The following is a 24,031-nucleotide window of genomic DNA, read 5'->3' on the forward strand; positions in this document are numbered from 1 at the left end:
CCAGATCACACAGCCACTCAGTGCCAAAATTAACACCCAAACCCAGGCTGTGGTAGGTTGTAATGTTGTTCAAAATATCTGCTGTCCCTCCCAAGAGGTGGATTATACAACTCCCTGCAGGGACAAGCTTGACCATGTGCCTTGACATGACCCCCCAACCCCCGCAGGTGGAGTACATGCCTCACCTCCCTGTTGAACTCAGGAATGGCCATGTGACTTGTTGCCCACCACGTGGTGAAGTGGCACGTGGCACTTCTGATTGCTCTGCCAGCCTGGGCTGCAGAATGAAGAAGATAAACAGCACAGGCACAGACGACCCATGGTGGACATGTCATGTGAACGGGAAATAAACCACTGAGCTGTGAGGCTGTTTGTTACCACAGCATAACTGAGCCTGATCCTGACACAGGCTTTACAGCTCTGAACACTGGGCTCTTTCTCACCTGGAGAGTGTCAGGTTTCCAGCAGAGCACACATTCCAGCACCAGTCTGCCTGGATTCAGATTTCACTCTCTGTGTGACGTTGGTCCAGGGGCTCTCAGTGCCTCAGTTTCATCATCCGTAATATGAAGGTAACACTGGTACCTTCCCCACAGCAATATTGTGAGGATTCGATGAACTCAGTCTGTGTTTTGAGGACTACAGGCACACCGCACTTGACTGCTCTTTGCCTTATTGCACTTGACAGATACTGCGTTTTTTACAAATCCAAGGTCTGTGGCAGCCCTGCCTCGAGCAAGTCTCTCAGTGCCATTTGTCCAATGGCATTTGCTCACTTCTTGTCTCTTTGTCACACTTTGGTAATTCTCACCATATTTCAAAATTTTCATTATTACTGTATTTGTTATAGTGATCTGTGATCAGTGACCTTTAATGTTACTATGATTCACTGAAGGCTTGTATGATGGTTAGCATTTTTTAGTAATAAAATATTTTTTCATTAAGACATGTACTCTGTTTTAGACATAATGCTCTTGCACATTTGGTGGACTACAGTATAGTGCAAATATAAATTTAATGTGCGCTGGGAAACCAAAAAAAATGTGTGACTCACTTTATTGCAATACCTGCTTTATTGCCATGGTCTGGAACCAAACCTGCAGAATCTCTGAGGTCTGCCTGTACTGGCTAAACATTGGTTATTATTATTCAACATACTTTCGCCCTGGCCAACATTTCAGTGACAATAGGGGTGGGAGGGGAGGGGTCCCTGAGACCAATCCATGCCATTGCACATGCAAGCAATAGTCATCCCTCCGGAAGTCACTCTTTGCTGGGTGCCATCCTGACAACCATCACTGTCCCTGCTACAGGATGAGCGGGATGGGCGTGAGGGGCTCTTGTGGAGGGGTTAGGAGCAGGGTGCTAGAGTTAGACTGGTTAGGGTTCACATCCTGCCTCTGTTTTTTCCTTTTGTACATCTGTAGCTAAGCTACTAACCTCAGTGACCCTCAGTTTCTACCTCTGGAAGATGGGAATAATAAAAGCGTCCATCTCCTGCTGTGAGGTGAAGAGTCAATGAAATTACTCATGTAAAAATGCTTATCACGGTGCCTGGCACATCACAGGGGTGAGTCAAGATTGGTATTCTCTTCTGGATAGTACAAGCCAAGGGGAGCATGGGCAAAAACAAGCAGCAGGAGATGATTCATACTTTAGTGTATCTGAATGAGCCACAGGGATCTTCGTAGCCTTGGCGCCCTCCTGCCCTCCTGGAAACACCTTCCTGAAATCATAGACTGATTGTCTGGCTGGTGCTGAGTTGGTAGAAAACAGAGCATCCTCCTCCATCACACAGCTGGCATGGATTTCCACGAGCAGCACAGACTGCCTGGTCTGCTTGCCATAGGGAGGAGTCACTGGACATCCATCCATCAAAGTGAAGGCCACACTCAGCCTGGAGTAGCTGCTCCAGAGCCCAGTGGATGCGGATTTGAAGACCTCAGATCAGCCTCACATACTGTGATAAGGCAAGAATCAGGTCAGGACAGTGAACCGTCCTAAGATGCACTGTGTCCCTTCACAGGGAGATCTGAACTTGGCATGGAGCTGCCGTGAACGGAGCCCCCTCACTCGTGGCCTTTCAACCACATCCTTCTTGCTCTGTGCCCTCTGCTGATGGCAGAATTGCTGCCCAGCTACCTTAGCCAGGGCCCTAACGGTCACCAGACGGGGAGCTCTACTTGCAGCCAGCTGTGCCTGCTTCACCTCTGGTCCTGCAGACACCTGCCCAGGCCTGGCCAGAGGAGAGCTGGAGACTGATTTGTTGGACGCACACGCCACAAACCCAGCCTTTGAGATGCTAGTGGATGGCTTGTGTGCCCTAAATCTCAGCCTCTCCAGATTAAACCCTTAACATGTAAATATACCCTGGGAGTAGGGAGATGGCAGGTACCTGCCAGGATGAGTTCATCATGGTGTCATGCACTCATGTCACTCATTCTTGAGTACTATGTGCCAGGCTTGCCTTCCTCCATGTTTGGATGGATAGGGTGAAGGATGGGACCAAGACTAAGAAGGGGTGGGGCGGGGGCTTCACTGGCCACGGCTGCCCCATGCCACTCACTCCTGGGCTGCTGGGACTATGTCTTTACTGCCTCCGTCATAGCAAACTTTGAGGCTGGAAAGAAAGGTTTTATTTGGGAAACGCTGTGGAGGTTTGTTACTGAGTCAATGGAGAAAGCAAAGAGGGTCTGTGAGAGTAAATAGTACAGAAACTGGAATATCTTCAGCAAAATAATTGCAAGGCAACCTTTCAGGGTAGTTTAATTTCCTACTGCATTTTAATGACCAATATAGAAGATATAAAAATGTAATTTACAGAAAAACTCCAACATTTTGTTTCCCTGTTTATTCTAATAGAGCAAATGGGACATACGATATGATTTTTTTTTTTTTAATTTCACCAAACACTGTAATCAATCTTTCATGCTACAGATCTGTGTAGTTACTGCTTGTCACACACTCCAAATAGATGTGAATAGGAGTTAAGCAGGAAGAAAACTCTGCTCTTTTCCCTTCTGATAACAAGGCAGGAAACCTTTACAAAGTCCATCCTTAGGCATTTTTCCATTCTGTTTGACCAGTTTTTAACTGAAAGTTACAATGGTTCCATTCCCAGGCACTGAGGTGGTAATGGTAAGGACACATGAGGGATGGTTAGGGTTTTAGAAGGTGAGGGGCAGTTTTTTAACCCACAAGCTTCTTCTGCCTCTGTTCATCATCTAGGACCAGACCCATGCCCTTCAAGTGAGGTCAGGAGGCATGTGCTGGGCGAGGCAAGGAAACAACTTCCACCCCAGCTCTGCCTGTGCTCCAGGCGTGGGAGGGATGGTGGACCAGAGCTGCCCCCTGAGATAACGGCCCCTCCCCCTGCAGGCACATCTGACTCATCTCACACAGCCTCCTCTTCCTCTAAAATCAGCTGATGTGGCCCCAATGGGGACCTTTATAGTCAGACTTTGTTTTCTGCTGCTAGTAACATCGCAAACGCAGAATCTGGCTTCTCAGCAAGGACTTCAGGCTTATCAAACTCGACCACCTGAAAGTCAGAGAAGGAGAGCTGAAATTGTCAGAAAATATCCACCCACCACAGAGCCCAAACCACTGAAGCCTCTGGAGAGGTGACGCCAACTTCCTGCACCTTCCCGTTTTCCAGGACCAGGATGCGGTCACAGTTGAGGACCGTATTGAGGTGGTGGGCAATGGTCAACACAGTGCAGTCTTTGAAGGCATCTTTGATGGTGCTCTGAACAAGAGTACCAGTCTTAGAGTCCATGGAGGCAGTGGCTTCATCAAAGAGAATGATCTGTTGAGGAAGGAGCATTGTGAAAGTCACACCAAGCCAAAGCTATACCTAGAGGGAAACTTATAGTCTTAGTTCAATTTATTAAAAAAGAAGGGCTGAAAAGTAATGAGCTAAGTATCCATCTCAGAAAGTTAGAAAAAGAACAAGAGAATAAAAGTCGTATCACACCACCTTCATCTGCCTCAGAGGGACTTGCTAGAGAAACAAGGTTGTATATTCTTTGCTCCCCTTTTTGTGAATTGTTTATTCTAACCCTACAAACCAGTAAGAAGAAATGCCCCATGGTCTTTACCTACTGTACTACATGAGTTAGCATGAGATATAATAACAGTACTTGTTATGTTTCCTACTGCTGCTATAACAAATTAGCACAAATTAGAGGCTCAAAACAAAACAAATTTATTATCTTACAGTTCTGGAGGTCAGAAGTCCTAAAGCCAAAGTCCTGTCAGGACTGCATTTCTTTTGCAGGCTCAAGAGAATAAATGGTTTTCTTGCCTTTTCCAGCTTCTGGAGACTGCCTGCATTCCTTGGCTCGTGGCCTCTTTCTGGCATCAGTCTAACCTTTACTTCCATTGTTGCATTTCTTCTTTCTTTCTGACTCTCTTTCCTCCCCTTATAAAGACTTGTGTAATTACACTGGGCCCACCAAGGTAATCCAGGATAATCTCCCCATCTCAAGATCCTTGACTTAATCACATCTGCAAAGCCCCTTTTTCCCAGGTAAGGTAACATGTTCACAGATTCCGGGTATCAGGACATGGGCATCATTGGGGGGGCCATTATTCTGCCTGCCACAGTGCTGCTTTGCCATTCAGAGGGCTTGAGTTCAGCTCTAACTCTGCTTGACTTTGGCTAAATTACTTGACTTCCCAAGACTCCATTTCTTTGTCTGTAAAAGGGGGTTATACCTTATCATGAACACGAAATGCAAAGACAACACATCAACCACTCAGTACTGTGTACTGCCACAGTCAGGACTGAATGCATGCTTGCTCCCTTCCCTGTCGTTAGCACATGCAGAGCACACACGATGGGTTACACTTTGATCAGGGTTCAGAGAATGGGATTTCTAAAGCAACCGCAATCCCTTCTCTGAAATCAGTAAGCAAAGATGGCTAAGTCACTAAGAAAAATGAGTATAAATTTTACAGACCTTATATCCTGGCATTCTGAAGGCCTTCTTTAGTATCTTGAGTACTGTTTATCAGGCCTCAGAATCATTCAGGGACAAAGGGAAAAAGTTGAGAGGCAGATTTCTCAAACCCAAACGACTTAGGAGGACAGAGATAATACCTAAGCAAGACCTCCCGGGGAAAGGCCCAGGGGAGGCAGGTGCTATTGCTGTAAATGGCTGTTATTTTTCAATTTTTTCCCCTCACAACTTTGTCTTAAGAAAAAGTGATCGGTTTTTAAATGGCCCAATTGCTCTCTCTTTATTGAAAGACAAACACCTGGCTCTACCTCCTGGCTTGAGTGGCGCTGCAGGAAATATCCAAAATTGGACCAATCCGTTTTCCGCGTTGTTTCCTTACTTTTGAATTATGGAGAAGCGCTCGGGCCATACAAAGCAGCTGACGTTCCCCTACTGAGAAGTTTTCTCCATTTTCTGTGACTTCTGCCTATAATTTTTCTGGGAGTTTCATTACCTATAGAACACAGAGAATGCCATATTGTGCTGATGATCTATAAAATTGTCCTGTATCCTCCATATTGATTGCCCCCTTCTCTTGCATTTATCGGCTGGCTTTATTTTACTGCGGAAAAGAAAGTGCAAAACAACAATCATTTCAATATTGCGAACAGGCACCAGGGAAAGACCAAGGAGTAGGCAGTCATTCATAATTTAAAATCACAGTGCGATTCATAGAACCCCGTAGACACCTTGCCAAAAGAGGACAAATGATGCACATATGGCTCCAGAGAAACACAAACAAGTGTAAATGGCTTTCAGGATCATTATTTCTATGCATAAAATGGAGATGGGATGGAGTTTTCTGGTCATCGAGGAAACGTAAAGACAGGGTCTGATTTATCTAGCAGGACAAGTCAAAGTGGCTTTGGGTGATGCTCACCTTGGTACCAAGTCCTGGGAAAAAAAATTCCCTCTGGGCTGCAGAGGTGGCCACGCTCACCTGCTGACCCCAGCTGCAGCTCTTATAGGATAGGGTTCCATCTCACAAATGGTTCATTCCATGCCACGCCCTCTCACCTTCCCAGAGTTTATCTGCTTCAATAAGCAAATGAGGCTATTGGCAGAGCAGTAGGGCACTTCCTCTGGTCTAGAGTCAGATGGGCTTGGGGTCAAGTCTCCATTCTGCTACTCACACCTGACTACGCTGAGTCTTAGTTTCTGCATCTCTAAAAGTAGGGGTAGGAGTACCAACCTCAGAGGGTTGTAGTCAGGACCAACTGAGATAATGCATGTAGCGCTCTTGACTGAATCATTGCAGTGGCCCAATAAATACTGTCTATTGTTGCTTTTAACAAGGAGCAATTGGGATTGACACATGTGGTGCCAACGAACAACTGGCCAAATCTAAACCTGAGCCAGGCGTCTGGGGCACTGGTGCTGGGGCCGGACTCACCCCGGCCAGCCCCAGAGACCTACTGTGTCTCTCATGAATGTTCTCTCCAGAACCTGCCAGAGCATCTCATCGCTGTGACTCGCAAAGGGATCCAAGTTGTACCTGCAATGAAGGAAAGGAGAGGAAGCTGAATTTCTGAGGACGAGAGGATGGGAGAGCATGTTTTCCACAGCATGAGGGGGAGAGCGGGAGGTGGTGTGTGATGACGCCACAGCAACAAGAGCAGTGCTTAGTCCAGGGCAGTGGTTCATGAAATACCAACCTCAGGCCAAGAGACCGAGGACCCATGACTCTGGGATGCAGCAGAAACCACCAAGGTGGGCAGACCACCAACCCTGCCAAGAGATAGCCCCAAGCGAGGCACCGGGGAGACACATTTGGTCCTCTCCATGGCCGTGTGCAGCAGAGCGGATCTGACCTCATGCAAATTCTTGGCAGAGAGAGAAGCAGCGAGCAATTCCACCTCCCGGTGTGTTCACTCTGCCTTCAGAGGCAAGAGCTGTATCTGCAGCTCCCGGGCCTTGCAGAGGGTGAGTACCTTACATGCAGGGTGTGAGTCTAGCATTTCAAGATGCGGAAGGTCCTTTTCATTCAACACTCAATACAGCCCCCTACTTCATTTGGTGCTCAATGGGGGAAATGTCCCTCTTGTTAGAGGGGCAGCCACTACACTGGGGTAAGTGAGTAACTGTGGTTTTCTCCTTGTGCCTTGACAACAGATCTTGAGCCCTGCAAAAGTTGCAACCCTACTGTTCTTGGACTTGAGCAGTTTCTGTTCGCTTCTTAGTGGGAATGAATTGTCGTACTTCCGAAAGGATAGCTACATACGTAGAATAACCATTTATCTGATTGTGCAAACTGGGGTAATTCAGGGAGTGGCCACTGCTAAACCTAATAGGATGCTGAAACAGGCATAAATCAGGGCTCTCCAGGGCCAACTGGGATGTCTGCTCACCCTGCACATAAGCGTCTTGCGTATTTGTGATGTAGCTTATAAAACACAAGTAATGTTCAGGCCCCTAGTCCTCAGCTCCTCCCAAGGCTTGTGAGAATCTCAGGATAGGACAGCCCCAGGCCAGCCACAGCGCGGGCGCTTCACAAAGCTCTTGCTGGTCTGATTTCACTATCCAAAAATACGGATGCACAACAATCAAAAACAGCTACCTTACTGTACCTACAAACAGGACAGGATCCTGGGGGATCACAGTCAGCTTGGTACTGAGGTCTTCCAAACCAGCAGTACAGATATCCATGCCATCAATGAGGATTGTGCCACTGGCGGGCTCCAGCAGACGAAACAAGGCCATTCCTAAGGACGACTTGCCTGGGAACGATAAATGCAACAGCAGCAAATCAAACATCAGTTTGTATTTCATCATACCTGAGTATCTATCTAATCAAGGGAATTTTTAATGCAATGAAAATGGCCTTGTGCAGACAGAAATCCCACCCTGCAGGGGCACTCAGCTACCCTAATACAGTTAACCGGTCCATCCCTGCAGGGGCTATTAACACATGACTCATCCTCTGGGCCTCATCTCACCAGAATGATTCTCATTTAATTGAGTCAAAAACTGATGTGTGTTTACTTCTAACTCCACACATCCATCCAACCTGAAATCCTAATTTATAGGAAAGAGATGTCAGGGAAAAAACAACCAATCCGCCACGCAAGCACATCACCCTCTGGTGTGATTTAAGTAGCATGCCCAGTGGAAATGCAAAGGAAACAACCTGAAAGAAACACAATCAGAGCTTGTCCTCACCAGAACCTGTTCTTCCAACAATCCCAACTGTCTGCCTGCTCTGGATGTTCAAGTTCAGCCCGTTGAGAATAAGGGGAGTGTTGTCTCTGTATCTCATCTGATAGTCTCTGAATGTTATCTCCCCACAGCTGGGCCAGTCGAGGGAACAGGTCCCTACTTTGAGGGGGTGAGTGCATTCAGGAACACAGGTCTGAAAAGCAGAATAACAAATGATGGGTTAATAGTCATTTGCTTTTCCATTCATTTCATTCATTCATTCATTCACACAATTCTAGGTACTGGTATTCATGCTGGTGAACTAGACCAATAAGGCCACTGCACTCCAGAAACTCACATTGCAGTGGGGAAGTCAGATAATAAACAAGAAAAGAGATGAGAAATGAAGACAATAAAACAGAGTATTGTAACAGAACACACAATGTGTGGGGTGGAAGGGTAGGAGGGGTAAAAGTTACTTAAGTGTTGAGGAAGGCATCTGTGAGGATGTGACATTCGAGCTGAGACCTGGAATGCTGAGAAGATGTCAGCTACAGAAAGATTCATTCCAGGCAGAGTAGATAGCTAGTGCAAAAGCCCTGAGGCCAGAATGAGTGTGGGGACTTTGAGGAACAGAAAGAAAAGTCGTGTGGCTAGAGCTTAGTGAATAGAATGGATGACTGTAAGTGGCAGCTCATACTGGGCCTTGTGAGCCTGGGCAAGTGTCAGCAGTGTGACCTTGAAGCTGTGTGACAAATCCAGACCAAGCCTTGAGATTTGCAGAATTCGATCAGATACAATTTCATTATTTGCAAGAGTCACTGTGGTATTGGAAGCAGGAAGATGACAGTAGCACCGGGTGTCAAGTTCAGAGTTACATGGAAAAGGAATTAAAGTTTTATAAGAGCCCAAGAAATGCAAATTTCCTCCAATTAAGGAGGAGAGCAACTTGACTGCATTATAAGACTAACCCCTCCTCTGAATTATAAAGTACCTGTTAAGCGGGAGAAATAGAGCTCCCGTGTTCCCCATTAGGGTGGCTGACCAGCCCACATCGCTGGTCGAAAGGCAACCACAATTAGCTGAAAAAAGAATTGTATTCCTAGACAGTGAGTATTTTTAATCCCTAGAAGATTTAGAATTAGTAATAATAATATTTAAGAGAAGCATGATTGGAATAGTAGTATTTTTAGTTTATGGAATCTGCATATTTGGTGCTTTAAGTATTCATAATGTTAATAACATTCAGGCTTGTGATTCTAATTTAAAACGTAAAATTGAATAACTTATTTTAACATGGTTTTAAGTTTAAAAACTTACTATTTATATACAGCATTGGGATTGTCATGAGAACTTAAAGCTCACCATATTTATAAGTTTAATTTATTAGATTTATATAACCTCAGGAAGGTTTGTTTGTTAAATCAGATTATCGAGGTACTTAAAAAGGAAATGGAATGCATTAAATTTTAAAATGCAGCTTAAAATGTTTTAAAGTATTTAATTAAAAGGGGCCAAATGCTGTTCAAAGGCCCTTAAAAGTGATTGCTTGAATTGGCAAGACTGCTTTTCAAAGAATAGCAGGATTTGTAAGGGGAACATAAAAGCTTTTAAAGAAGAAGAAGACAGTTTTTTTCAATTTACAATTTTAGTCAAATAAGTATTAATTTTTAGAAACTAAAGTAAGCCACTGAATTCTCCTTCTGTGTACAGAAACAGCCCTTGAGGAAATTTTTTTGAAAAGAACCTCTCCCTCATCATCAAGGACTTCAGACTATATTGTAAATATGGGTGTTAAGAAAAGGGGTTGTGGTCCGATTTCAATTTTTAAAGAGATCCCTTTCACATGTAAAAAGATCAAATACCTAAATTCTGCCAGAGTTAACTGGCTCCTCCTCTTGCACTGATTTCTTACCGAATGTACTCCCTGAGCAGCTCCACGGAGGTGAACTTGGCCTGGGTCTCCGTCCCTGTCCGCAGGCACACTTGGAGCAGCCCACTCAGCTGTGGAGGGGGCGACAAGCAGCCACAGTCAGAGCCCTGTCTGCCTTCAGGGCCGGCTTGTGAGTCACCCCTTCCGTCTTACTCAGGACCACACCAAAAGCAGGCCTGCGTTCCCAGCCAAGTGTCCAGATGTAAAGACACTCCTGTTGGAGTGTTTTGCCTTTAAACACTTCCTTTGTATTTAGAAACAAATGGTAATTATATTCTCCCTGGCACTCCAGATGGGCAGAGTCATCCCATCACAGCACTGCTCAGGCACAAGCTTCTTGGTTGGAGGGGTGGGGAACTGCTGTGAGCAGGAATTCTCCCAGGGCCTCCGCACTGCTGGAAACCCAGCACTTGCAGCCACCTGGTAGGGTCCTGCACCTCTGTGCCCTCCCCGATTATCCCACCTGCATCCTGGAAGCACCTGAAACCCAATCACCACAGGTATCAGAAGTGGAAGAAAACCATCAAGCCCATCTGCTTGCTTCGGACATGAGAAACTCTAGGCTTAGACGGTGGCCTGCTAAGGTCACCCACCTTAGGCCAGGATCCCCCAGAAGCCAACCCTGAGATTTGAGGGCAAGCAGGTTGAATGGAGGTCCCCCCAAAAGATATTCCACATCCAAATCCCTGGGACCCTTGAATGCTACCTCATTAGGAAAAGGGTCTTTGCAGGTGTAATTAAGGACCTTGAGATCAAGCTGGGTTACTTGGGTGGACCCTAAATCCAACAAGTGTCCATATAAGAGACAGAGGAGGAGGAGACATGAAGACAGGACAGAGATTGGAGGGATGCAGCTACAAGCCCAGGAAGCCAACAGCCACCAGATGCCGGGAGGGACAAGGAACAGATTCTCCCCTAGAGCTTTCCAAGGGAACATGGCCCTACAGACACCTTGATTCTAGACTTCCAACTTCCAGGAGCACAAGAGAATACATTTCTCTGGTTTTAAGCCACTAGTTTATAATTTGTTACAGCAGCCCTAGGAAATACCTCCAGGAGGTGGACCCCAAAAGTCCCAGTAGGAGCTGGGAGAACTGAGGCACAGAGGAGGAGAGTCCGGATAGGCTTCATGGTGGGCAACTGAAGCTTGACGCCCCTGGGGGTCCTGGGAGTCCGCACGGAACACACCTGTCTTGTCCCGAGGATGCGGCTCCATCTCCCCTAACTCCCTGCAGGCATTGCTGAGGTGCTGGGAGGACTCCCCGTACCGCAGGTGCAACCTGCCTCAGCCTTGAACTGAGCACCTTCCCGCAGCAGTGGGAGGCCAGCTGGCCTGCCCTGGAAGCGGGGCCACCAACAGCACCTGCCTCAGTCGCAGGGTGGGCTAGTGGGCTGGAGGAAGGACCAGGCCTTCACTAGGTGCCGGCACAGTTGGGGCTGGTTTCCCAGGGGTGAACGTGATAGACAAGACCACTGAAGCCCCAGGGCTTGCATTCTAGTGGGCCGGCGGGATGAGACACAGGCAATGTCAAGGAACCCTAAGAATGTCAGTTATATGGTAAGATGTGAAAGAGGGGCTAGGGCTGGGCTGGGGCGTTACCTTAGTTGGGGTGATTAAGAAGATGGTGTGTGCTGAAGCATTCATGATAAGAGTCTGCCAAGCAAACTCTGGGTAGCAGCAAGGAAGGAGGCAGTGTGTCCTGAGCAGGTGGATGAGGTGAGAGCAGTGTGGGTCCAGACCCTCCAAGAACTCATCTCAGTGGGCCTCCCTTGCTGCCTCCCAGCTTTACACATGCCACTGGCTTCCCATTTCTCTTAGGGCACTGGCTTTCAGCCGGGGTGATTAGGAACCCTGTCCCTGGGACATTTGGCAATGTCTAGAGACATTTTAGGTTGTCACGACCTTGGAGGCGGGAGATTCTACTGGCATCTCCTAGTTAGAGATCAGAAAGACTGCTGACATCCTGCAACACACAGAACAGCCCCTGTCAAAAAGGATTATCTGGCCCAAATGTCCACAGTGCTGCAGGCGAGAAAGCCTTTCTTAGAAGACAGGCGACACCCCTGCCCACGGCTGACGGAGCCCCGCCGACCCCTCATATCGTATTCTCCACCATCCTGCTCAGGCCACAGGAGCTTCTGAGTTCCCCAAAGGCACCAGTCTCCTGCCTACCCCCAGCCTTCCCTGGCCCCTCAGACTGAAGCACTTCCTTGGCTCCTTCTTTATCAAATTCAGGTGTCAGCTTGCAAGTCACCTCCCGGCAGAGGCCTTCCCTGACTATATGGGGGTCTAATGCTGCTTCCCCACTTACAGTCAATTACCCTGCTTCATTATCTTCATAACAGTTCAACAGTTTCTGAAGTCTCCTTATTTATTTACTTGCGCACTTATTTATTCCATCCCACTTTATATCCCTTTATATCCCACTAGCATGTAAGCTCCATGAGTGCAGAGACCTGTTCAGCTTGTTCACTGCTGAACCCACAGCAGCTGGCATGGTTCCGGCTCCTGGCAGGTGCTCAGTGGACACATCTGCTGAGTGAATGAATGAACTCTGCTCTTGAGAAGGGCATATAAGTATTTTGTTAAGTTCAAGGGTATCAGCTTCTCAGGGCCCCGGGCAGCCCTCCATGGGGTTAGAAATCCCTTATCAGCACAGTGCTGGCCCCAGGAAGTGCTCATCCTCGTCTGTGATGTTATGTGATGTTACTTTGCACTCACTTTCTGCTCTGTGGGACTTCACACCAATTTCTCATCCACCTAGGGAGTCTCCTCTGTTCTCAAGGGAAGCTCTGTCAGCTGGATTTTCTGTATTCTCCAAAGGGGGGCTAATGCTCAATAAAGCTCCAAAGCCAGCTGGAGGGGAAACACCCCCTAGATCTTGAGATGTGCAAATTCTCCAGCCTCACAGGAATGTTTGAAAACAATCTCATAGAAAGCTGGTGATATATCCCAAGAGCATAACCTCAGTTGAGGAAAGCGGTTTCACTTGGACCAAGTAAGGGAATCTATTCAACATCATCTGTTTAATATTTTACTAGGTAACAACAAATAAAATCATCCATCAGGGTTTCCCTGGTGGCGCAGGGTTGAGAGTCCACCTGCCAATGCAGGGGATGTGGGTTCGTGCCCCGGTCCGGGAGGATCCCACATGCCGCAGAGCGGCTGCGCCCGTGAGCCATGGCCGCTAAGCCTGCGCGTCCGGAACCTGTGCTCCGCAACGGGAGAGGCCACAACAGTGAGAGGCCCGCGTACCACAAAAAAAAAAAAAAAAAAAAAAAAAATCATCCATCAATGAGGGAAACTGCCTACCCAAGGAAAACTCATTTCCCTCACTTAACATAGAGTCCTGAGCATATATTTGTTCCTCTTCCTTTCCAAAATATTATTAAAATGATAGTACAGAGATTGCAAAAAGGAATAGACCGTTAACAGCAAGGGGCTTGGGAAGAGATATCAAGAGATATCATTGAAGGAGAGAGTTACACATTTCTGGAAGACGGAAAGAGGATGAAAGCCTTTTGATAGGATGGAGGCAGAGTGTGCTGCAGGAGCTTCCAGAACCTTCTTCCAGCAGAAGTCAGAGAGGCTCCAGGTAAGAGAAGGGGTCCACAAAGAGACAGACTGAGGTGGCGTATAGACAGCTACTCCCGTTGGGCCCATTTCCTGCCCCTCCTCATCTTCCTCCCAACCAGAGGTAGCTGGGCAATTTATCCCTAGGCCAAAACACACACACACACACACACACACACACACACACACACACATGCACACACACACACACACACATGCATGCGCACGCGCGCGCACACACACACACACACACTTCCCTAAAGAAAGTGGATAAATGACTTGGGGATAAATGGGGCTCCCAGAATAGTATCCTAGATAAAATCTCTTTAAATCTAGCCTTTGGGTGTCTGAAGGCCAGCTCTCTGGCTGCTTTCCTGAAGTGAAGCCAGCCTGTGGAAAAGTCCAACCAATCTATCCATAGTTATAAAACGTCCCATCAGGAGAGACCTACCAAGGCATATACAAAGGCAGATGAAAACATGAAAATCCAACCAAGTTTCTCAGCCTTAACCACAAATGGATCAAGAGACATATGAACAAAACCAATGGCATGAAAGAGCAAGAACCAGATGAACAAACAAACAAACAAAAAAACTGACCCTGGAAAAAACAGGTATCAGTCAAATAAGAAAGGAGAGTTTAAGAAAGGTGAGGAGCTGGGCTTCCCTGGTGGCGCAGTGGTTGAGAATCTGCCTGCCAATGCAGGGGACACGGGTTCGAGCCCTGGTCTGGGAAGATCTCACATACCGTGGAGCAACTAGCCCCGTGAGCCATAATTACTGAGCCTGCGCGTCTGGAGCCTGTGCTCCGCAACAAGAGAGGCCGCTATAGTGAGAGGCCCGCGCACCGCGATGAGGAGTGGCCCCCACTTGCCACAACTGGAGAAAGCCTCGCACAGAAACGAAGAGCCAACACAGCCATAAATAAATAAATAAATAAAATTAAAAAAAAAAAAAAAGAAAAAAGAAAGGTGAGGAGCTGCAATTAATATCCTCAGAGAGATTAAAAATATGTTGCACCCATTTTAAAATGATTTGCTTAAAAACTCAGAGACTAAGAAAGAATTTGTGGAAATTAAGTATATGAACATATGATCTTCAAATTCAAGAGAATGGCCGAATGACAAAGCAAAGGAAAATTCCCAGAATAAAGATAAAAAAACAAGAACATGGAAACTTTGAGATGAAAGAAAGGAAACATAGAGGACTGATGCAAGAAAACCAATATTCAACCAATATGAATGACAGAAAAGGAAAACAAAGGGAAGGGAGACAAGGAAATTATCAAGAGGAGAAAAAGGAATAAAGGAGGAAAAGGAGAAATTTTTCCACTTGAAGAGAGATTTGACTTTATTCTGTTCCCAGTCTTGAACAGAATAAGTGGAAACAGACCCCCACTCAGACTCACTGTCCTGGAATGTCAGAGCACCAAGGACGAGGACTGCATGGGAACAGCTTCCAAAGACAGACGTGTGAGGTATGTAACAAGGAGCAGATGCAGACTCAGATTGGTATCAGACCCAGATGACGTGGGTTCAAATCCTGGCTCTCACACATGCCGGTGTGTGATTCTGACAAGTCTTTCTGGACCTCAGTCTCCTCACCTGTAAAACCGGGATTATGGCATCCCTACCTCATGGGTTATTGTGGGGATACATGAGTTAATTTATGTAAAGAACTTACAACAGTGCCTAAAATGACATGTGTTTCCCTATTATCATTATTATTCCCTATTATTATTGTTTCCCTGTTATTCTTATTTTTCAAAAGAAAAACACCAAAGCAACCAAAAAGAGAAGTTGGTGATTATTTGTCATGGACATCATGGTTGCCCCCCAGCATTCCTTTCCCTCTCCCCATTGTGGGGCAGCGGTGTGTGACATGAGAGCAGCATGGGGTATGACTCCATCCTTGGGCCTAAGCCAGTCATCCGCACCCCATCGAGCCACAAATTAGTTTGGGGATGCCTCAATTAATCCAGTGAAAGTAAAACACAGTGCTTTTGTTCAGTGGCTGGGGCAGGAAACGATTTTCTCCTGCTTCCTTCCTGCTGTAGCCCCCAGAGGCTGCCAGTCACCATTGCACAGCAATGAAGAAAGTCATCCCAGGAGGAGGACAAACTCAGGGGCCATGATCCAACTGTGCCTGAAGCCCATACAGCCACCAGACCTTTTAATGATGTGAACTTCACCACTGAGCTCTCCTTATTGTTTAAACCCGTTGAGTTGGGTTTTCTGTTATGTCCATCTTCCCTGAGACACTCTATGCCAGAGCCTCCAGGCCAGGCCCAGCCTTACACTAGGTGTTACCTGGATGAGGTAAGACAATGACAAGCCTTTGGATGAAGCACTGATTGAGGAGAAACTCAGGGTCACCAACAAGGTCACAATGAAGGTGATGATGTTCATGAGGATGTCCATCCTTAGAGCAAACCACCCGAGAGCACAGTTAAAGTACAGGAGATGGCTGCAGTTTTCATCATTTAGCATCTGAAACCTAAAATTAAGAAATCAGACAAAACAGGAGGTCGGGCTGTGCTTCCACAGACTTAGGGTTAGGGCTACTGGAGAAATAGGGCGAGAGGAATTTTTACTCAAGGGCCAATGCATTCTTTTTTTTTTTTTTTTTGCGGTACGCGGGCTTCTCACTGTTGTGGCCTCTCCCGTTGCACAGCACAGGCTCCAGACGCACAGGCTCAGAGGCCATGGCTCACGGGCCCAGCTGCTCCGCGGCATGTGGGATCTTCCCGGACCGGGGCACGAACCCGCGTCCCCTGCATCGGCAGGTGGACTGTCAACCACTGCGCCACCAGGGAAGCCCCCAATGCATTCTTATATAGGAATCTCTTACAAAGATGAGCATATATTCATACTCTTTAAAATCTGCTGCCATGGGCATCTTTGATTTGCACGTATTTTGAGAAATCCTACATGGCAGTAGCATGTGGTGCTGAGTGGGCTCTTTCTGTCTTTCCCAGAACTGGCAACTGGAACCCACAGCTGAGAACAAAAGGGGCTGAGAACCTCACACTCTACCTCCAAAGGACCACTGTCTTGGAGGTAGCCACACCGCAAAGGCCCTGTGGAAATGACCGTTGACCCCTTTGATCTATACAGGGTGGGAGGTGAGGAGATCTCAATGTTTGTGATGGCAGAGGAAGGAAAAGAGGGTGCTGGATTGGTTCTCCTCCCCAGTTCAGGGAAAGAAGAGTCAAGGCAATTGTTTATAAAGGTGGAGGGAATAAAAGAAAGCTGACATTTTGTACACCTGCTGCGTGTCCCCTGAGCCAAAGAGGAGAAGGAGCACAGGGCAGAGCGACAGAGAGGTGACACCGCCAAGGGATGAAGGCGAGACCCAGTCCTGGAGCTGCTCGGTCCCCAGATGTACGGAAGGTGGGTCCTGCCCATTCCTGCAGTTCCTAGAGTTGCGGTGCAGAGGGAAGATGGCACGTGAGGCTGCAGTCTTGATGCCACACTGATCGGCATGAGGCAAGAGGCCCCACATAAAAGGAAAGCAGTGTGAGGCTGCCAGGCGGAGCTCATGGGAGGATCCGCCAGAGCCTGCCCATCGGCAGTGCCCAGCAGAGCGGCTGGGGACCTGGGTCCCGTTGGGGGCTCTCCCCTGCCACACCTCATCTGCACCGGGAGCTGGACCAGAAGAAATCAGCAGCAGAAAGGAGAATGACCTGGACAGGGTGGTCACCTGAGGATGTGTCCTTCCCCACCTCCATCCCCCTGCACCAGCCTCAGAGAACCAGGCTCAGGGAAAAGGGAGAGAGTGTTTAAAAGAAAAGACTGGGTGCTTCCCAGCAGTGACCCTGCCCCCTTGCCCGACACATAGAGCAGCACAGCATGCCCATGCCAAGCCTCTGAGCAGATGGAGGGTGGGGGGCTGTGACCTGAGTACCTTCAAGATTGAAGTTTTAACTGGACTGAGCTAACCATTGACCAGAAGGGACATTAATCACAATTGCCACTGAAGGTTCCCCTGACTTACTGGGAAAGGGGCTTCATCAGAACAACTGGTAGAAATTATTAGAATAAAAATAAAAACTTTCCATGCTTAAACCCCTAAAGAGTTGAGATTCCTCCATTGGTGCAGTCATGACGTCCTCGGGCATTGCTGCTCCATCCTGTTCTAAACCTCCTCAAAGGATTCTGGCTGGAAGCCCCTCTGACTACCCAGGCTGGGCCCTGTAGCACCCTCCTCTCTGTTTCCAATCCAACTAATTTTTCCCAGAGCTTAGTTAAAATATTCTTCCAAACACTTTGGTCTTTCTACCATGTCTCTATAAAGCCTACAAATTCAACTGACAGCTTAAGTGACTTAGGAGTCATCTGCGGTCTTACATGTGTGGTTGGTTAGGTTGTGCAGAAACAGAATCACTGGCGGGGATCACATTGGAATTTGACCTCGAACCTTTTTTTAGTGCTGTAGCATTTTTGTCTGTTCACAGAAGCAGTACAAGTGAGAAGCCCAAGCCCTCTGGAAACTCCATGAAAGGATTAAAAGAGGGGAGAGCCCATCAATGGCGTAGGGCTCAGCTCTCCTATAGGATCATTTTGGAAACCTTGGGGGAGAATCTGCAGGAAGACAAGGATTGAATCTGTTCAGTTGGTTGTGAGTTGATGAATGGCCCATGACCAGGACACTGGAAGGGTGGATGTGTGATGCAGGACTCTTGATAGATGATATTCAGGTCACGCCAGTAACGGGGCTAGCTGCTGACTGAACTAAAGACAGGCCGGGGTGCCAGGTACACACTGAGATTGTGGGTGGTGGGGAGAGAGGGACACAAACTTTAAAGTGTGTGTTAGGATTTTAAGGAGGGAAAGGATGGGGGTGGAAAAAGACCATCTATGTGGCAGAGAAGCTATAGATTCACCAAACTCCATCTTCTTTTCCTCCTATGGCCACAGCTGGACTACATTTCCCAGCCTCCTTTGCAGTTAGGTGTACCCATGTGACTGAACTCTGGCCAATGAGTGTGCAGAAATGATGAGTGCCTTCATTGGGGTCCTCCACCCACATCTCTCCTCTTACCTTCCAGTTAGATCAGAGGATCCTGGAAAGGTCCCCAAGGCCCTCAGGTTGGCAAAGCCCCAGATGGAGAGAGGCCGTGTACCTGAGTGTGGAGCAGAATTCCCTACCCCTGCCCCATGGACCCCCATTCAGGTGTGGCTTGAGGAAGAATAAATACGTATTATGTTAAGCCCCTAAAATTTGTAGTTGTTTGTTACCACAGTGAGCCTACTGTGATTGATACACACTAATTATATGTGATTATATGGTGTTTTAGAAGTTTGGAGCTGGAGGACTCCAGAGAAATGTATTAATCTAGTCCTGACATTTTAAAAAGAAGAAAACTGGTCCATCTACGAAGTGAGATGTAATGTCTTTAAAAATGACTCTTATAAGGAATATGTAAGAACATGAAAAATGCTATTTAAAAATAAAACAAGACAAAAATGATTACAAATACTTCAGAAATAGAAAAAAAGAAAAGACTGGAAGGAAATACACAAAAATATTAATAGGATTTGGGTTGGGGGACCATGGGTGATTTTTTTTTTTTTTTTTCTGTTTTCTCCTATTTTCCTGAACTGAACACATTTTACTTTTAGGGAGAAACAAATAAAACATGTAAAGCCCTGTACTGAGGTTGTCATTGGATGAGCTCGAGTCTTTGGGGGCCTCGGACACTGGGGAGAAAGGCCTAGTGTGTGAGGGGCACCTCCTCCGTTCTACTGGCTCTCCGTCCACAGTCAGGCCGCGCCACCCGGACTTCCCTCCTCAGAGCCAGAGCAGCCGGCGTTTCTGGGCCTCCCGCTGGGGCTGACAGGGAGCAGAAGCCCTGGGGCAGGCCCTGCCCAGGACTGACTTGCTGACGCAGTCCTCCCTCTTGTTGTAGGCGTGGATGGTTCCCAGGCCCTGCATGGACGAGGCTACGTGGGAGAACCAGGGGGACCAGCTGACGCTCTCGACCTTCTTGAGCTCCTGGACTCCTCTGTGAAAAATGCTGCGGGGGCTTCCCTGGTGGTGCAGTGGTTGAGAGTCCGCCTGCCAATGCAGGGGACGCGGGTTCGTGCCGCGGTCCGGGAAGATCCTACATGCCGCGGAGCAGCTGGGCCCGTGAGCCATGGCCGCTGAGCCTGCGCGTCCGGAGCCTGTGCTCCGCAACGGGAGAGGCAACAGCAGTGAGAGGCCCGCGTACAAAAAAAAAAAAAAAAAAAAAAAATGGGAAAACCAAGTGTGGCCCGGAGGGCCCCAAATGGGGTCTCCCAGTACTCCCCGCAGCTCACACAAATCCAACTGGGCACTCAAGACAAATTTAAGACAGACGGTGCTATCTAACCAGGGAGGAGGGGCTAGCCCGCCATTCTCCTCTTGGCGGGGGGCCCATCCCTGTGTGTGAGGGTGGGGGGGTCTCAGAAATTTGAGCCACTCCTTCCTGTGGTCTCAGTTCTGAAGGCTTCTTGCAGCATGTGTCTCGCTGCACGAGCTGTGACTCTCTTCTTTGAAGACTAGTGTTTTTCACACAGTGCAGCCCCTAAATACAAGCCAGCTACTTCTGGGTACCCGACCAAAGAAAAAGGGATCTGTTCCAATCGTGGAGGAAAATCTGGATCTGATGTGTCAACTGCCGATATGCGATCTTCTAAAGACATTTTCTAAGGTAATTTTGAACAACATTTGAACATTGTCACCTCAGGAGCTGATTTTAAAACCAAATGCTCCAGGGGATGTAACTCCCCCAGGGCCCCGGTGAGTGCGAGACCACTGCCCTCGGCACGCACATTGGCAGCTGGCCTGTGACAGCGAATCTGATCTGGACTCCAGACTCAGCTGACACTCACCCAGGGGAGAGGAAGGGAAACCTCATTCAGAGCTCAAGTGAGTTAGTTGGAAACATTGGGTAACTCAGTCTGGATCAGCCTGATCTGGCCTGTCTTGTAGCAAGAAGTAGGGGTGTAGGGCAGAGAAAAACTTTTTACTAAGTAAGTCAACAGCACAGAGGGGAGAACAGACAGGAACAATGGTCAGACAAACACACAGATTACAAAAACAAACACCAGCCCAAGGAATCCATTTTAAGAAGTGGCACCCAGGACCTGTTATGGTTTGTAAAGGACTTGCAGAAATTATTTGTATTTGGTCGCTGCAATAAACTCTTGATCTGGACACTGAGGCCCATGGGTCCTTTCTCAGAGTCACAAAGGAGGCAGTGGGAGACTGAAGCAAGAGCCCGGCTCCCCCAACTCCCAGGGCACATGTGCTAGTTCCCATGGCGACTCCAGCTTCGGCCAAGGATGTGGAGTCAGCCTCTCTGACCATGCATCCCTACACGCACACTCCCCACTGTCTGTGGCATCATCTGTGGACTTGATCCACAACCTTGAACCATCCAAAATCAAACCGGTAATCTTGATCACCCCCAACTGCGTCTCCTCCTGTATCACTCATATCTGTCTTCACAGCACTCCCCATCCTGGACTCATCCTTGGCCTCTCCCATCCCCCAACCCCAACGGACTATCTGCGAAATGGCTCCCGAATCCACCTCTTTTCTGTCCTGACTGCTGCTGCCTGTGTCTCAGTTCTCACTCAGATTCTATACTGCAAGAGTCTCCAATCCTATAGCCTTGTCTCAATCTTTCTGTAGCTTCATCCACCCTCCACACTGTGCAATGGCCACAGCAATATTTCTAAAACTCAGCTCTGAGTGTGAAGTTCCTGCTTACAGGTGGACGTGGGTCTACGATTTGTGGGCTGAATCCCTGCAATCTGGGCACCCTCTTCAAGACCCTCCGTGTCCAGACCAGGGCTGGGCACATTTAGGAACGTGATAAACATTTCGTTGAGTTTTATAGAAACTCAAAGTTTGTATAATATTGTGTCCCATTTCTAATTTACAAGACACTTATTGATCCTCTGAGAACCCTTGCAGAACAGGCGAGGCGCATGTTTCGATGATTACCATTTTAGAGATAAGGAGACTGAGGCCTGCAGCGTTCCTCTGACTTCTCCAAGGTCCTCCAGCTAGTTTGGCAGCAGAGCTGGGACCCTGTTGCAAATTTCAACTGATTTCCAATCCTTAGCCCTCACGCAATACCCAGCAGGCTGCCTGCTGAGAACTCCAGCTCGCCCAGGGCGAGGGAGGGCCTGAGGAGCTGGGTTTCCTGGAAAGCTGGAACCGATGCTGCCCTCCTGCTTTCCCCCAGGGTGGGTGTGAAGGTGGGCACGGGGACCCCTCAGTGCCAAGCAGCCAGGGCCTTTCTCTCACCACATCAGTGGCCAGGTGGGGCTATTTCTCAAAGCTCGGAGAGACTGGCCTCCTCTATCCTCCAGCAGCAGGAATGGCAAAGCCCAGCGGTTAAGAACATAACAGCAGGTAGACAGCAACCACGGTCGCTTATTTCCTGGCCTGGGACCGGTGACTTAATCTCCCAGCCATATCCACCCTCAGCGTTGCTCTGAGGCTCAAATGCCAGATGTATGCCGAGCACTTAGCACATCACCAAAAATCAACGTGCTCCACCATTCAGAGAAGACAGCAAGGACTCAGTACCACCGGATACTACCGGGTCACTGCACAGGGTTAACCAAATATGCATAGGTTTCGTGTGCTCCTCTTTAAATCATGCACTGACCTACCGTAAAAGAATGAAGAAGCCTACAGCCAGGCCGGCCAGGACTAAAAGGACAGCAGGAAACACAGCAGCCAGTATCACGAGGATAAACGGCACCATAAAAAACCGCTGCAGAAAGTTCTCGGCATGAAACGGCAGCCTCACATCCAGCTCGTTCGTGTCCTCGGAGAAACGGTTCATTAGCCAGCCGGAGGGAGTCCTGTCAAAGAGACTCATCGGGCTCTCCAGGATCTGTGGGCGACGATGGAGGGTCAGGGGCTAGGTGCCTGTTTGGTGACCCCCACCCCTGCCCCGTCCGGCGCTCCCCAGGGCTGGGATCGCGAGCCAGGCCTGAGGTTTTTTCTGGGGGCCAACACAATGTGCCAGGCCGTCCCGGGAAAGCGAGAATGCGGCCCTTTCTCGCCACCACCGTGGATGAGAGTGACCGTGGAGGGGTTCAGCCTCCTTGGAGGAGGGAGGGATTTTTTGCCCAGGGCAATAAAAGGCCAAGTTCCCCTGTGTGTGTGTGGCGGGGTGGGATGGGGGGCACATCTGTGTGCTCCGGCCAGGGCCCTCCATGGCAACAGCGGAATGAAGAGGGGGCCTGATGTCCTCAGAGCTCCTTGGAGCAGGAGATGCCCTCTGGGCCTGCACACGTCTGCTCCAGGGCAGTGTCCCAGGGAGACCTTCGTGACCACTCACACCTTCACCCCCAGCCCTGCCTGGGCCCATGACACACCCACAGCTCCCTGAAGTTTGCCTTTGCAGTTGATAAGTAGATACTGGGAGACTCTTCCCAGACTCGACTATAAGCTCCGTGAGCAGTGTCCACCCCAGAGCTGAGCACAGTGTCTGGCACATCGCAGGTGATCAATAAACCCCACTGACTGATGTACCGATGCACAGGCAGCCCCTGGGGCGAAAGATGGGGAGCCTGTACCTTGTCAAACACTCGGTCGTGCAGTGAGAAGGATGCCATCAGCGTGGTCTTGGTGAAAGTGAAGCCTTGGCTGATACCAAACGCCAGCACGGACACCTGCTCCCTGCGTACGCCCACTGGTACACCCTCGGCCCGGTGTCTGCCTGCACCGGGCCCACCTCGCATGTGCTCATGATGCCGTGAGGCCCACACGTCATCTTGGGAGGAAAACAAGAGGCACCAGGAATTGATCAACTGTCAAAAGAATGGGAATTTTTCAGAGAATCTTTCCAGGGAGAAGAAGCTAAAAAGGAGTGCATAATTGTTAAGAATGAGTCAGTCAGTTCCCTGTGGGGACTCCTGAGCTTTGCATGGTCCTCCTGCTGGGCCACTGGGCCCCCAAGGGCCCCTGGCTGACGAGGCTCAGCACAGCCAGTGAGAAAAGCAGAGCAGACAAACCGGACTTGTATAGGGCAGTCATCTCAGAAACCAACTGCACCTCAGGAGACCAGAGGTGGTGCTGGGCCAGGAAAATCACAGAAGCAACAATATCTGGGTTCCATACGCTGGCCGAGCCACACTCAGGCAGCCCAACAGGCCAGGGAATCAGAAACCTGATGGCAGAAACCACCAGGCCTTCGGGGAGACTCAGGAGCTTCTCTGTGTGATGGGCCAGCGCCCCCCCAGGGCCCTCTGCCTTTCCTTTTCTCAGGGTGCACCTAGGAGGGCGCTGGTCCACTGCCCTGGAGTTGGCAGTGGGAGGAGGGAGCCTGATGAACCAAGGGCTGTGGGAGGATTCAAGGAGACCACACTTGGCTCCATCTTGCACGAGGAGAACA

At 48.6% G+C, this 24,031-nt stretch overlaps 1 protein-coding gene across 1 annotated transcript in view; it reads right to left on the reverse strand.

Moving 5' to 3' along the window:
* Positions 1–3,454: 3,454 nt before the first annotated feature.
* The window catches only part of LOC113612359 (multidrug resistance-associated protein 9), a 59,396-nt gene continuing 38,819 nt past the window's right edge, over positions 3,455–24,031 (reverse strand). Inside the window, 12 exon segments of the mRNA XM_027092192.1 lie at positions 3,455–3,541; positions 3,644–3,808; positions 5,344–5,457; positions 6,420–6,498; positions 7,561–7,720; positions 8,163–8,352; positions 10,041–10,142; positions 15,954–16,110; positions 19,526–19,663; positions 22,299–22,525; positions 23,214–23,311; positions 23,314–23,415. Coding sequence (XP_026947993.1) covers positions 3,455–3,541; positions 3,644–3,808; positions 5,344–5,457; positions 6,420–6,498; positions 7,561–7,720; positions 8,163–8,352; positions 10,041–10,142; positions 15,954–16,110; positions 19,526–19,663; positions 22,299–22,525; positions 23,214–23,311; positions 23,314–23,415 — 1,619 coding nt within the window.

The sequence above is a fragment of the Aethalodelphis obliquidens genome, unplaced genomic scaffold (genome assembly GCF_003676395.1).
Source record: "Aethalodelphis obliquidens isolate GAN/ISIS:26980383/991018 unplaced genomic scaffold, ASM367639v1 scaffold75, whole genome shotgun sequence".
NCBI lineage: Eukaryota > Metazoa > Chordata > Mammalia > Artiodactyla > Delphinidae > Aethalodelphis > Aethalodelphis obliquidens.